This window comes from Gavialis gangeticus, unplaced genomic scaffold (genome assembly GCF_001723915.1).
Source record: "Gavialis gangeticus isolate Ggan-Ray unplaced genomic scaffold, GavGan_comp1, whole genome shotgun sequence".
Lineage (NCBI taxonomy): Eukaryota > Metazoa > Chordata > Crocodylia > Gavialidae > Gavialis > Gavialis gangeticus.
Genome location: NW_017728997.1, coordinates 29,058,171 through 29,074,715, shown reverse-complemented (window position 1 = coordinate 29,074,715; position 16,545 = coordinate 29,058,171). Strand labels below are relative to the sequence as shown.

Sequence of the window (16,545 nt, the reverse complement as noted above, 5' to 3'; positions counted from 1 at the left end):
CCCTGCCCTGGCTGGCCCCATCCCTCCAAGCCTCCCGATCCCTGCCCCCCCACCGCATTGTTTAAAAAAACAAATTAAAAAAACCCTGCACTTACCTGCAGTCTGGCTGACTGGGCCCCGCCTGCACAGTGCGGGGCAGGGTGACAGCCCCTGCTGCCCCCCTACTGCCCTGTGCTGCCCCAGGGGGCTCTGCCAGGAGGCCATGGAGCTCCCCCACCCCTGCTTCTAAGGTAAGCAGAGGCTTTTTTTCCCCATTTTTTTCCTGTTTTTTTTTCTGGTTTTCTTTTTTTAAGTGATGGTGCCTGAGACTGTGGGGGTAGCCATGGGGACCCAGGGGTGCAAGTTGCAGGGGTGGGGCCCACTTCATTATTATGAAAAGAGACTTGCTTTAACACTGTAAGATATATCAATAAAACATTGTCCAAGTGATCACTGTCTCTGTCTTGCTCTCTGTCTTTTTATAGTGGTCTTTTGTTTTACTTGTGGAGGAACATGGATTTTGGGGTATTTTACAGAGTGGCTTTGGAATTTTTTTATCAGGGATTTTTCAGTTTTCCAATAGGAACACCAAAATTCCTGCTAGGGAGGCCAGTGGCAGGACCCTGCCTGCTCAGACCTAGCACCTTGGACCCAGCTGGCTGTGGCTGACCTCCTGGCCAAATGGGGCCAGGGGGATATGCTCTTACAGTTCAAAGCTGGTACATCTTCTGGGTTATAGCTTCCCAGATGGCCAGGCAGGGGGCACAAATGGCAGTAGTGCTGCACAAAGGCTAACTCTGCAGCCACAGCCCACTGGCAGCTGGGTCAGAGGGGCAGATGCCTCTATTGGCTCTGCATTCCCCATCTGAGTCTGGCAGATGCGCAGCAGGTAACAGCTAGGCAGCATCGCGCACTGCCAGACTGCTGCAGTGGGTAAAGTGTACAGGGAACTCTCAGGTCTGCTGCAGCAGTCCAGCTGGCACAAGGGGTTGTGTCCCCAGGTACCAACTGGCTGGGCCCCAGAAGCTCCTGAGAGCTAGTAGCCCTGAGCTACTTGCCAGGGCGGCTTTTTATACTGCTGGGGCCAGGACAGGGCAGCTTTTTATACTGCTGGGGACAGCACAGGTGCTGGCCCTGGGCTCTAGCTCCACCTGGCTGAAGATCCAGAAGGAGCCAGGCAGGATTATTTTGCCCCAAGTGGCACAATTTTCTCCACAACAAAGTGCATTTCCAAGCACGTGCGCTGAAGCAAAAAGCCCCGGCTCAAATTTGCAGTGCTTCTATTTGAGCTGCTGCAAGTACACATGCTTGCATGTGTGGACATGCCCTATGTATACATACATACACATACACAATATACATCTATGCATATATATGTTTATATATAAAAAAAATCTTTGGTAAAATGGGATATATATATAGGATGGGATATATATATCACACCTACCAAAAGATACTTTATCAGCTGCAAATTTATGGTAAGGAATGTGTTAATGAACATGTCAGTGATTTGGAGGTATATTTATTGAAGTCAGTAGCTGCAATCTGCTTTGTAATAGGAATATATTCAAAAGGGCAAGGATTGTTATTTAAGTAAGTGTAGTGCTATATTGGGTTACATATACTTTTTAGCCTTGTCTAACACTTTATTGTTCTCAGATGATTTCCCATAGTACTTCTTTGTGCAAAAATGAAAACTGCATGAGTTTCCTTATTAGAAATAATCCTGGTTTTGTGACTGTAGTAGTCAACTTAAAAACATTTAGAGATTACATAGTTTGAAGACTGATAGATGTAAATGTCTTGAATAGTATGCTACCACTTGCTCAGTGCACTTATGCAAGCAATGCCATTGATTTTGATGGTTCCATTTGTGTAATGGGACCATTGATATAAAGCAGGTGAGCAGAACCTAGAAATTCATACGTAAGTGTGAGTTTCCTAAGCTCCAGTGTCCCTTTGTTTTAGCATATAGTATATCACCTCTCATCCATTATGCTTTCATTTTATACTTTTTTGACAAATTTTTTTCTGTTTATAGAAATAAGTGCCTTGGATAGCAAGTACATATGCATGTGTGTGTGACATTTTTAAATTATGCTATTTACCAAGTTCATTACAATGACAGGTTTTCAGTTTCACAAAATGTCAAGGATCGGTGCTTTGCATTCATTTTAATGAAATATTACACTGATAAGGATTATGAATGCCAGGTTTAAGCCATAAATGGCTAAATGTTTGTCTGCTCTTTTGTTTCAGAAATCACTGGAGACCAGACTAATTAATACTCTTCTCTCATTTATTCTTACAGTTAGGTATTCATGGATATGCTTTTGCAATTACAAACAACGGATACATTTTAACTCATCCAGAGCTCAGGCCTTTGGTAAGAATACTGTTTGCTAGCCTAGTTTGTGCAGTTGTAGACATTATAGTTCCTTTTGTTGTAATGTATAAAGGATATAATATTGGTAACGAAAATCAAAATAGAATAGTCTCATGCTTTTGAGAAACACTGCTTCTGAACACAGAAAATTGAGTATAATACTTAGTAAATTTAACCATGGACTAGAAATGAATGTTAACACAAATAATTCCATGATATATAAATATACAAGTTGTTCTGTAAAAGATACAGACCTCCATTACTTCAGAAAAGCCAAGCCAAAAATTGCTATAATTATGTGCATTTTACATTGAATTGGAATGCTCTATTCCCATGTAATAACCCCTATTTGTCATGTTAAAGTGTTAAAGCTAATTTAAAATACATACAGAAATTTCAATAAAACACATTTTTAGTAAAATAGGGGGACATAAGGGATTTTTTTTAAGTAAAAGAGGAATAGAAGCAAAGTTCATCACTATTTCCCTTATTATCTTGTTTGCATTAATCAAAAAAGAAAAAGAAAAGGGCCCATTATGCAAATGTTTACCGATGTAACACCCTGGAGTATAGCTTCATTCCTGATTGCATCATTGTTTAGGAACATTGCTTGCAAGTGTTCCATCACCATCAACCCTCAGTAAAGCATTGGTATTAATGAATTCAGTGTAACATACATGTGGATGCCATATGTATTTCTCAAGTAGACACTTAAGTTAATATCTGATTTCAACAATATTTTAAGAGAAAACAGCAATATTAATTGGATGGCTAATTTAATATATAAATAAATTAAAATTATTGAAAAGTATGATTTATGAAGTCATTAGCACATCCTGCATTTTCAGTCAGCACAAACATTTTGTCTGTCTAACATTTGAGTTAGGAATTACACAGTCAATTAACATTTGTATTTGCCCTGATTGTTTCCTAATTTATTATTTGACTAGAGGAAAGCAAATGAAAAGATCAACATTGAAACTTACATGCGTCAATGGAATAGCTTCTTTCTCAGCAAATTTTGCGTAGAGATGAGCAGCTAAGCAAGCTGGATGTTATAGTATGTTTAAAGGAATTCTAAAAGAAATTATCTCAGTGCATGTGTTATATAGCTAGGAAAATTTCTCTTCTTTTACATATATCATATGTTTCTGGAATAGAAATTGTCACAAGCATGTAGGAAGGAGAGTGACACCTTAGTAAATTCAGCAAATTACAGAGCAAGAAATAATAAGGTCCTTGGAAATGGTCTTTGCAAATGAACCCACCTCTTTTCTTACCATCCCCACAAGGAAACATTAGATCCTAACTTCAAATTCCAAGCTAAGATCCAGGTCAGCCATAAAGCTGAGTACAAATACTCCAGTATCCCCCCTATTTTGCCCTAAGAGCTTATTTTGCCTCTGTACGGTCCATGGAAGGACTTCCATCATGATGAGTTATTTATAACTTCTTCCAGTCCGAGGAATTAGAGCCCCTGCTTCTCAAGTACAGTGTTTTATATATTTTGATCATGTTCCCTTATAACCATCTCCTTGCCAAGGAAAATAACTCAAGTACCTCCAATCTCTTTCCATATGAGATCTTTTTCCATCTCCCTAATCAGGGTCATTATTCTTCTCGAACTCCTCCTTCCTTCTGCTTCCCCAAATTCAACAATATCTTTTTTTCAGACACAGTGGCCAGTGTTTCAGATGGATCTGTCATACTGATTTATGTAATGGCATTATCAAATTTTCCATGTTATTCTCCACCTTGTTCCCAGTCCATCCCAATGTACAGCTTTTAGACTGCAGCTTCAATATCAATAGCCATGAAGATATGGCAGTATGGGCTGTCCTTGTGGGCCAGGGGTGGGCTTTAGTAATGTACTCAGGTTGTTAGCCCATGGTGATGATATGCTTCCACGTGCTTCTGTCACACTTCTGACTGTGGTGTAGATGTGCCATAAGTCTATATGAAAAACCAAGGCCAGGAATGCATTGAGAGCTTGGTGTGCCTGAGTCTTCCCTCTCCCTGTTTAACTACAGGATGATACACAGGATGGTGGTGATGGAGAAGTTGAAATCAATGACTCAGTAGGTGTGTCTATGTGTGCAATTAATGCTATTTGGCTTTACAGCACAGTAAATTTGCTATGCTGTAAATACTGTAGTGTATCTTTGTGCATATGCAGGTAGTGAATTTAGTGAGCTGTAGACTAATTTACTGTGCAGTAAGCATTTGCACATGTAGATGGTGATCTTTAGATTAGTCTGCTGTGCAGTAAAGCAACAGACTTATCTACTGCATGGTAAAGCATCTCATATAGACACAGTCAGTGACTGCCTTTTCTTGATTCCCCTTTCACTGTGTATTCATATTAATATACACATATTTCAGGACCTTATCAGAGCATATCAGATGTCAGTGGAAACTATGATACCCAAAGAGCTTAGTAGGCAGAATTATAAGAAAATCTTGCATGGGAATGGGTTGGAAAGAAGGAGAATGAAAAAGAGAATGAAAAGGGAAAATAAAAGTGGAAATTCACTCCTTAGTGAAAGACAGTGAATCTTATTAAATTAAGTCCCCCCCTCCCCCCCGCTTTTTTGTATTTTTCTGGAGGAAAGGAACAGATGGTCTCATTTAGCTATTTGATCATTAATGTAATATAAGCATTATTAACTATTTGCTGTGGATAAAGTATCAAACTAATCAGGTTCCCTTTTTTATGTACTGTTCTAGTATTAACTCCTCTGTTGGGGTGATAGAAAAGAAAGGAGACCTGTTCCTTTCTGTGAAACTGTAAATCTATTCTGGGGATCATGTAACTATTGCATAGTATATGATCATCACTGTCTATGTATGCACATTTAATCTGGGAAAATTTTCTGGGTTTGTTTTCCTGGTAGAGAAACTTGCCTGGAGATGCCTGAAAACATTGGTGACATGTCGGGGGGTGTGGTACCAACAGCAGAGCACAGGTGTGGGGCTATAGCCTGGCTGGAGCCAGAGCCCAGCATTGGCAGTGGTAGCAATGAGTTGTTCCCCTCCCCGCAACTGCAGCAGCAGCACAGAGTTGTGCCCCTCTCCCTGGCACCACTTATGCATTGCCTATGCCTGAAAAGACATTTGAATGCTGAGCCCCTGCAGAGTAGAGAGCTTGCAGACATGATGCTCCACGTGTTTTGCAGGCTTCCTCAGTCTGCCTGGAGAAAACACTGAGAAGCATGCCCATAATCTGTCATCTGAAGTGGGGTTGCTACAATACATTCACTTGGCATTCATTTCAGTTTCAGGAAGAGTCTTCTTTCAGATCTGGTTCTTTTAATCCCTGGATATTTAAAAATTCTCATTGATTTCAGTGAGACTTTTGATAATGCACTGATTATTGGACTGAGTCCTTAGACAGTTGTTGTAGACCAAATCCTGGGCCCATCAAGCCAGTGGCAAAACTACCATTAAGTTCACCGTAACCAAAATTTAGATTAACCATATGGGACTGGAATGAGATAATTAACAGAGAACTTTCCCTTAAAATTCTGGATGGTTTGGGGTTACATCCAAGCAGAAATTGTATCAACTAGATTCAAACTGGTTTAGATTATCATTAGTTTTGTTTGCAGTGATGTGATGCTAGTATACTAATAGACTTCTGACTGCCTAACCCCATTGAGCCATATCTGCTATTTTTGGACTGGCATGGGAAAGAGAGGCACAGTGTTTCTTGAGAAACTCCCTGATCGAATACTGAAAAAACAGGCTCATCACTGCTGGTTGTAGAAAAATATTTTCTATTATGTAAAGTATTTATCTTACTTAACAAGTGTCTTTTGAATTAAACTTAGAGCCTAGTGAAAGCTACTACTCTTGCACTGATTAGTTCGGGGGGGAGGGGTGGGGGGAGCATATATTTTATGTAATGTTTAGTGAGTGATTGGGCTTTTTTAAATTTTTCTATTTGTTATGTAAAATATGCTTTTATTTAAGGTAACTTCAGTTGTTTGGGCAGAGTAATTAGGATTAATCACAGCTAGGCACAATTCAGGGAGGGAAACTCATTTCTGACCATAAGGAGGGCACAGTGAGTTTAAAATATCCGCAAAGGTTCTCACAATACCTTTTAAAAAGTGCTGCAAGGAAGGTTTGATGGGCTATTGTTGGGGGGATTGAAAGGCCCATTCAAGGAGAGTTGAACTTGATTACATTTCTATCCCAAATAACTTGGTGGAGTAATCCAGTTGCAGTATTATGAGAAATGGTTTTGTAGATCAAGGTGTACAGTGAACAGGATAGCATTTGTGGTACCTTCTTAGAAAATAAAAATAGCATGGGTGACACTATCACCTACTTAAGCACTAGGTTAAGAGCTATTTTTCTAACATATAGGATTTACATGCTTTGAAAAACTGATTGGATCTTCATTCCTTTTCTGTTCCCCTTCTGAGCCCATCTTCCTTTGTACCATCTCACTCTTTAATCTCTTCCTAAGCTGACTATTTTTACTTGACATTTTTTTGCCGTCACCCTGAACCCACTCTTTACACCCTACCTGGGCATGCCTGGAAGTAAATCCTAGGAAGGGAACAGTTTACTAGAGCCATGTTTGGAGAATTAGGAGCCATGATATTAGCGATAGATTTTCTTGTCTTCTCTCTGTAATACTTCCTGAGAGTGTGCATATAAAAGCTCTGTACATTATTAGTAGCTTTTCTCTGTTTCATGGTGATTTTTGAGCACCAAGTCAGAACAATGCATTTCCTCTTCCCCTATGGTTATAGACCAGTGATGAATTGAAAAAGAATTGCCATTAGGTGGCACTCTAGTACTGCCAAGGTAACTATTTTGTGCCGTTTCCTCCTGAGACACTGAAAACAGACAGTGTCATTTCTTTGTTTATTCAAAACAGATACGAACCTAACTTGAAATCATGCCTGTTTTAAATATGTTAGATTCATGTAAAAAGTGAAAGTCAAAACTGAAACATAATGTGTTTCTAATCCTTTATTCTGTAGTAAGGAGAATGCAGAAAGACATCTCTACTAGAATTTAGAAAAATATAAAAGAAAACAAATCTTATGTTTCCTGTTCTGATGAGAGAGCCATTTTTGTACTGCACTTTGCATTCTATATGTACAATATATAACACTAATGTACTATAAATAGGAAATGATTTTATGCTAAGAAACATGTCTCTTCATAGTACTACTTCTTCTAGTGGTACGGCAGAGTTTTGAAGTATTACTGTGAAAAACTGTAGTGTATCTTTTGTAAAGGTATATAGAGTTCAAATATTTTGCGAAAAGAAACTAATAGCATTCCAAAGAAAAAATAAAAGAAAAACTAAATATATCAGAAGTTGATTCACAGTTTTATGTAGCTAATCAAAGTATTCCTCCACTCGGTATGTAGCATTGTATACTGTATTAATGCAAAGGGAGCAATGTACTTTGTGGTAAACACTGAGAGAAGCCTCACTCTCATACTTCCTTCACACAGCTTTCCACCACTAATCTCTTTTGTGCTCTTAAGAAGAAAAAGTATATATAGGCAAGCCCGCAACAAATAAACATAAGAAACTAAACAAATTATGTCATCTGCTTTTGCTAGAAAATAACATTCTATTCATGGCTTTATTCCCTTTCCATTATTTACTCTTGTTCTTCCCATCATGGTTGAGTTTCATAACTCTTTGATTTAGACTTCAAGCTTCTCAGGGCTGGGACAGATTCTACTATATTATTATTTGTTGTTTGTTCTCCAGATACTATGTCTGCGCATAATGAATAGATGTCTGTAACCTAACTGTCTGTAAAGGTCGTATACACTAATAAATATGCTATTTGATGTAGAAGCCCACATCTGATATAAAAGATTGTCTTAATAAGCAATTGGGAGTTTTACTGGGTGAAATAATCTCTTCTCCTAAAGGAGGCTATATGGTCTTACTAACATGAATGACTGCAATTTGCTTGCGAGTGCATATGATATCTCTCTCTCTCTCTCCCTCTTTCCCCACTATCGTTTTATATCACCCAAAATTTCTCTCATTTACATTTGTACAACCACACTGAGTGTCAAGCTAGAGAAGAAACAACCCCATGCCTTATAATGCATTCTGGGAATCTTCTGAATGAAAATGCCACATATGTGTAAAATATTATTAGTTCCTGGTAACTCTGAACTGTTTTGCTACAAGGAATATTCCTCATACTGATTCTGATCTGATTTAAATGATTGTAAATCTGAAGTAAATTGATTTAATGTTATTGGTAGTACATGAGATCAGAGCTAAACTCCTAATGTTTTATCCCCCAAGTTTGTTTTTATTTTTTAATCTAGGCAGCCCTATAAGAACATTATTGGCTGCCATATTTTGATTGAAAATCATTCATTTTGATAATGAATTTGACTCTCCTTCAAAAATCATTTTGCTTTTATTTCATTATTCACAATTTCTTATTTGTTTGAGACTTAGGTTTCTGAAGGCAGCATTTGGTGGTTTGCCATAATCCTTTCATATACATGAAATGACACGCGTAAGGTCAGATTACTCTCCTAGTTGCACATATGTCTATTATTATTACAATAGAGTGATGATCTGTTTACTTCCATTGTGGCAGACACCATCTGCATGCACAGGGACATGCTGGGCACATCTACACATGTGTTTTGATGTGCAGTAGCCTGTTTTACTGCATATTAAAGCATCACATCAAAAACCGTGCTAATGCACACAGTAAAAACAGACTCCTGCGCATTAAGCATCACTAGAAAAGTGTGTGCTTTTGCTGAATTGTGCAGTAGGGCAGCCTAATGCACATTTATTTAGTACCTCACATTAGAGGTACTAAATTTAATGTGCATTAGCAAAAATACATTAATAAATGTGTAGATGCACCCACTAACTCTTCTGTTCAGATACTCAACAGTATGGGAGCTAGAGAGAGAATTGCAATTACATTATTTCCAATTTATATATTCATGTAATAATTAATACACGTCAGCTATATATGGGTTGTCTTTCAGCCTAGCCACTGTTAGTTAGCCAGTTTTTATAGATATCATAAGAGAAGCCACTTCTGAAGAGAGGATAAGACAGTTACAGAAAAGTTGAAGAAAGTCACTTTTAAGCTGTACTGCATGCAGTTATCCTGTGGTTATACCAGTGTATCTTGAACCAGTCTTTCTTAGAGACCAGTACTGGTTTTCATCATTCAGAGTATGTGGACACCTCCTGCATAAATTCTCACAGTAATAAAGAAAACTTTTTTCAACTTTTTGAAGTCTCTGGTCTTTCTATCTGTTACTGAAATGAGAATCTGGCCTGTTGATTCAATAGGAATGAGGGGGGTTTTGCTTTGTTACTAATTTACCAGTTGAGGGAAGAGTACTCCAGCACAATCTCATCAGGGGAGGACAACTTCCTTACATTATTTGTATATATACAGATAACTAAATATATAGAATGTTGTGAAGCTCACACATGTATTTGAATTTGACTACATGAATGTGTCATGTCTCATGGACAAATCTGATAACATCTCAAATGAATTAGAATTTGAGAATCTTTTCCAGAATTTCATTTTTTTGCCCTATTTAGACTAAGTTCTAATGCAACTTTTCCATCCTCTGTGTGCTGCTAATGTTAGGTCAGGAATGTTAGCAATAGTGATATGTGGAATAATTGAATATAAATACTGCTTTTTATCATTCTAAAACGTAATCTAAGAGATAACTATCTTTCCTCAAAATGATGCACATCGTTATAGAATTCCTTTTGAAGATCAGTCCTAATAGGGGAAGGTATACAAAGGCTGCACATATAATGTAAAACCCTCACCTAAAAATGCTGGCAAATTTGCTGCTTAAGTCCCTGAGTTTAAATTAAAATGTTAACTGCCAGATACGTTGTGTATAACTAAAATACCCAGTGTATTTAAAGATTGCTAAACCAGTATTAAGTCTTTCATAGTTGTAAATTCTGGGAAAATTTGTTTCTCTTAATATAGAAAAACAGAGAAATCCAAGTCTCAGAGGAAACATTAATGCCCCACTTAAGCGGTGTTAGCCTTTCATAAGCAGCAAATCTCATTTCTCTCTGGGGAGTCCCGCCTGGAATGTAAGATAACCTACACTTACCCTTGCTTTATTCAGAGACTCTGTAGAACTCTACAGCTGTAGCTGACAGCAGAATATTTAAATGATTTGAACAGTGTAAATGCCTCATGTTCATTTAAATAACTGAAGAATTCAGTCATTTGAATGCCAATGATTATTCCTACTGGAGTTTACATTTTAAAAAAAGACAGAGCATCTGAATCCCTGTGAGAGCATTAAATTGCCATCTAATTAGCAGTCCAAAATTACATATATTTAAAAGATAATTAAAGGTTTGAAGGCTGTTGGAATAACTGGTTGTACATATAAATGAATCACTGAAAATTTGTTAGTAACATGTGAACTTTCTTTTATTCTTTGCTTTCAGCTTTGAAGTTAGGTAAAACCAAGCCATGGGTTTAAGTCTGGTAGTGTTAAGATAAAGGCAGATGTTTTTAATTATTTCTGCTCAAACCCAAAATAATTATAAGCAGCTGCCAGTTTTACATAATCCTGATTGATAAGGTTCTAAAAATGCAAATAAAATCCTAAACCACGTTTTTTTTTCAATGAAATGAATTGAATGCATGTCACTTTACTAATCAAGTGCAATCCAACTGACATTGTGAACTGAACCAGTGTACTGTTTACCCAGTCTTTGCAAGCATGTGACACAAAAATATGTTCTATTTCTTTGGTTCCACCTCCTATTTCTATATTCTTCATGTCATCTGTTTAGACATTGCTATTTGTAAATCAAACATATACTACATTTTTATTAGATAGGTTGCTTGAAATACAAACATGGCATGGAAATTATTTTCTTGCATTACTCTTTGAGAGAGTTCTCCTTGTATAGAGTACATTATTTGTCTCTGCTGTTCACCTGACTGGATGCTCAGGGATGCATTATTCACTCAGCATTTTAAATTACATGGCTTCCCTTGTCAGCTTTTCTTTACAGTATGACTAGAATTTTTACCGTATGGCAATTTCTCAGTGCCAACTGGCAGAACAGATCAATCCAAAATAATTGGTCTTCATTGCCAACTGTAACGTAGGAACTTCTGGATTAAAGTCTTAAGTAATACTTTTACATGCACATTTGTCTTTGAAAAGGGAAGTTCTTTTTTCCTTCCAAGAAAGTAAAGAAGTCACATTTTTTTATTTTAATCCTAGGAGTTTTCTTTTTATAAGCACCTTTTATGACTGAGTACCTTTGAATGCTCTACAAATCCAGGGGCTAATGGAGCTCCATAAAACATCATTCTTAGACACAAAATAAATGCAGGTTTCAAAATTAGAGTATTGCAAGAGATGAATTAGGGCCCTGCAGCGAGGAGAAAATACAAATGAAATTAAAAGCTTAAAGGCCAGGCAGCAGAGATTTAAATTAAGAAGGGATGCAGCATCACACACATATCCCTAGGCAGAGTGCTTCTGAGCTGTGTAGTGCATATTAACTAAAAGCTCAGTCCCTTTGGGTGATTTAACGTAAACGGATGAAACAGGAAGGTACTTTTTCAGACCTAAGGGTATAAGTCGGTCTCTTCAAACAGTTCCTCCTCTCTTCTTGTCTTCATTAATAATCTCCACAGTCACCCTCTCTGGAACTATTTCCTTGTGCTGGTCTTATATTTAGACTGCAGGCACTTCAGGGCAGAAAGTTGTCTTATGTATGGAGAAAATTCTGAGCCCCTTATGTGTTGTGGCTTTTTCTCAGTCTGTACCTGGGAGAACTGCCACTGAAGTTTTTGATAGCCTGTAAGTGGAAGAGGGGAGGGGATTTTCCTCTGTTCCTGTGGTTCAAAAAAGGGCTTTCCACAGTTCCTCTGTTTTGGGAAACATGGCTACTACTCCCTAGGGTACCGTACTGCAGGCATATATCACTCACCAGTGAAAGGGAAGAGAAGTTCTGCATGACTACAGCCCTGTACACCAGCTCACCAGGCAGCCATGACATAATTGAGGCAGCAATGCCAGAGATAGACTTTGCTATTCTGAAGGTTAGTGAAGCTCCTTTAATGCCCTTACACCCCCACCTCCAAATGGCACAGTGGGCACTGACAAACATGCAGCTCGCTACTGTAACTCATGGTGCTTCACAGAAAGCGCCATGAGTTACAGTGACCCCTCCCCCCACCTCCCCCAACTGCCCACAACCCAACAGACATTTGCTGTTGGGCTGGGTGGGTGGGGGATCAAGCTCCCAGGAGCCAATCCAGGAGGAGCTGCCTGCTTGTAGCTTCTGTCCCCAACCCTGCCTCCCCCACGGCTCCAGGGCTGTATGCACGGTGGGGTGGGGGGAGTGAGGAGAGGGAGCTGAGGACTAGGGCTTTCCCAGTCTGAGCTCGATTGGGGGTAGGTGAATTGGAGCCTTCATCTGAACCCTCATTGTATGAAGGTTAATTTGTCACATGATTGGGCTCTCTTAAAGTGCTCTGCAGCTGTGCACTTGTATCATGACATAGTTGTAAAGTACTTTCAAAAGGGCAAATGCATGACAAAACAACTTCTGTCAGCACCCAATGTGAATTGCTAATAGCCCCAACTTGAGTTAGTGGGTGAGTAAAGCCCCATTATCTGGCCCTATATACATTAAGCAATAAGGCTTTTGGGTTTAAAAAATCCTTCATCAGACTGAGTAAGCATCTGCAGTTGGTGTGTGCTTTTCCTGGATGGAATGAATAGTAAAGAAACCAGCAGCTGGTATGCTGGTATGCATGCAGGAAGGCCAGTCAGTGAAATTTTTAAACAGGCTTTCCAGAGAACTAGGACAATTTGTCTATTAGGTTTTTGCTTCTAGTAATTTAAAACCCTTGAGTAAAATCTTATCTACTTTTAATATCCTATAAAACTTCTTAGAAAATCATGTCTCTATAGGATGTCACTATAACTTAGAATACAATAGGATGGCACTCTCTTGTACTCTCTCCACACACACACACACATCTTATAATGTATCAGTTCTATAGAATCCCAGTTCATCAAAGCATTTACACAATTGCTTAACTTCAGGCTCATGTCTAAATCCTGTCTAGGTCAATATATGTTTAAAGTTGAGTGAATGGTTAAGTACTTTGCTGAACAGTACTTTGGATTCTAGTTTGATTTCTTTAAAACAGTATGAGATTTCTACAGAAATGCTACAGACAGATGATGTTTATATTCTTTGGAATGCTTTTCCCTCATCGCTTGCTTTTGTAAGTGATGCAATACTTTGGTAAACAACAACTTTGCCTTGACATTATTTCCACCTTTCTAGCCCTTATTGTTGTTGCTAGGTACTTCCTTGCTTTTGCAGTTTTCCACTAGGAGTTTGCCAAATGTGGGTAGCCTGGCTCTCTACAATATTACTGGCACATCAGAAGGTGCTATGTCAATATCTTATTGTCTTGTGTTACCCATCGTGTAAATGATATGTGTCTGCTAAATTTGTACCACCCCATCACTTAAATTTGCACTTTTAAGAACCAGCTTGCCCAACAAATTAGATGGCTGACTCTAAGTCTGACTTCAGAAAGATGTTCTAGGTCATGTTCAATGCAGAGGCTTCCTAAACCAAAGGTGACTGTTCAGGTACAAGAAAGAACAAAGCGTGGAGCTTAATAAAGGCACATGTATATAGTTGAACATTGAGTGATTGAAAAAAGGGGCTCCATTTTAAAGACAGGCATAGTGTACATTGTTTGTGAATCATCAGCTACTAAAACCATTTGGTCAAACTTCAGAAAAATGACATTGATTAAGATAAAGTTTATTCTAATCACCAGAGGAAATGGTTTCTAATTTCCCCCCCCAAGTGTATTCTTGGAAGAAAGCTATTTTAATTTAAAGAGTGAATAATAAGGACTTCAGCATCCCATTCCAGTTATTAAAAAAACAAAACAAAAAAAACCTGTAGCATGTATAACTTATTTTGCAGATGTTGAGCTACTTCATCATATCACCATATATTTTGTACTGGCTGAAATCTGGAGTAACGGCTCACAGTTTTAATCTACCCCTTCCTTGAATGCTTTTAAATCAGGCTTATTTGGAATGTTTCGTAATTTCCATCTATTTTGTACATTTCTTACTAATTTATTTCAGCATATTATAGTACAAATAATCATGCGCAAGCATCTGCCTTCAGTCCTCACTCTCTATTTTGTCATCAGTGGCCATGTCTCCACGTGTGCCTGACTGCACAGTTATTACTGCACAGTCATTTAGTACTTGCTTTAGCAGCAAGTAATTGCTTTAGCAGCAAGTACTAAATGACTTCACAGTAACTCCCAGTACTGCGCAGTCCCAGTACTGCATGGGTTGTTTCAACCCAACTACACAGTAGCAATGAGCTGCTGCACAGTAACTCATTACTACTGTGTAGTAGTGGTGGCATCAAGGTTCATGCCTGCCAATGCTACATCACCATAGTATGTCATGTAGACATGCCCACTGGGTCCCAGCTAGATACAAAAATGAAGATAGGCTCAATTCAGTACAAAAGAGAAAAGTATGCTTGCACTGATTTTTTAAAGATATTTTTGAAGAAATAAATGGATTCCCAGCCTTGGTTTCTGCACATCAAAAACTAAATCTGTTAAAAAGGATGTGAATAGTAAAATTAGAAAGAAGATTGAGGAGAGTGGCCAGATTACCAAGAGCTCATAGTCTATCAGTCTTTTTGTTTCTAGGGCCCAATCCCACAGATGGGTAATCTAGTTCCTGTGACTGTTCCCATTGTCCTCCTTGGGACTGCAAATGGAAGCAGAATTCCACAGACGTACAACTCTTTTCTCAATTGTGTATTTAGAGTTAGATCCTGTCCCTATCAAAGTCAATAGAATTTTTTTTTAATGTGTGTTTATTGTTATAGTAACTAAGCATTTCCTAGATCTGCATGGTGGGTTCCTTTGTGAACCTCAGGAAGTCTCCTGCTCTTCTCTCTGACTTGACACTAGGAAACTACTTGAAATATACATTTTGTTTCTATTTGTAATGTCTGCATTTTTAACACATGCTGTTCAGTTATAAATGTCATTTTGGTTTTATTTTCTGAACGTATCATGGTCTGGTTTTGTCAACACCTTTTCCACCTCCCTTTTGTTTCTTTGTTACTTGAGCAATAGGTATGGAATCCATAGGGTTAATAGGAGGGGGAAAGTGGTTATGTTGCCTCCAGTTTGAAGAACAAATCTGTCCTCAAACACATGAGCACAGCTCCCATTGTCATTAGTAAGGGTTTATGCAGTGTAGCCTGCAGACGCTTAAATGTATGAAAGGATATAATTTTCCATTGGCACTAGTACAGGGTCTTATACACCCCATTTAGGGTATGTGCCACTTACTGTAAAGTAAAAAGGATGGTGGTCTTTACACATGTCAACTGCTGTGCTAGAACTGCCCAGAATCATACCTTGATTCTGTGGTAGATTAAAACTAACACTACAGTGGCTTAGTCCTCAATGAAAAAGAAGACTTTTTTAACAGTAGAGAAGGCAGGAACCCCTCCTTTAAGGATTATATTTAGTGCCAACATGTCCCTACACCCCTCTAGGTATAACTGAAGGTTCCTGTAGCAGCAGTCTGTGCAATGGCCATTACAAGCATTTATGCCTGTCCTGGGGAGTTAAAAACTTGATTCCAGAAATATATAGGATGTCCCAGACGCTTCTGCTTTTGCCCTGTGGGGTCAGGCCAACTCTCAGGATCTCAATATTGCACTGTTAGACAGGAGGGTGTGACACAATTGCACATATACACACACACTCTACTAGCTCTGGCACATACATATCCAAACCATCCTAGGCGCATGCATACCTATCACCAATTCAAGCACATACACTATACATCCCAAAAGTTAGACCCAGATCATTAATTTGTATATCAGGCACACAATGCCATGTGTATATATACACACACACACTCACCAGTTCACACACATACAACCCACCTACATATACACACAGGTAAGTTCCAAACTTGGATGGTACAGTGTGTATGTGTGTGCTTGGGGTACCTGGGATACTTGTGGGGAAGGTTAAAGTGAGGGAGTTAAGGTGAGTGGAGGAAGTGAAAATTGCCAGAACCGGGATTAGAACCGAGGGACTACA

At 38.6% G+C, this 16,545-nt stretch overlaps 1 protein-coding gene across 1 annotated transcript in view; it reads left to right on the top strand.

Annotated features, from left to right (window-relative positions):
• Positions 1-16,545, top strand: part of CACNA2D3 (calcium voltage-gated channel auxiliary subunit alpha2delta 3) — a 1,192,973-nt gene that overhangs the window by 962,325 nt on the left and 214,103 nt on the right. The window contains exon 17 of the mRNA XM_019504610.1: positions 2,291-2,365. Within this exon, the coding sequence (XP_019360155.1) occupies positions 2,291-2,365 (75 nt within the window). The remainder of the gene's footprint in view (positions 1-2,290; positions 2,366-16,545) is intronic.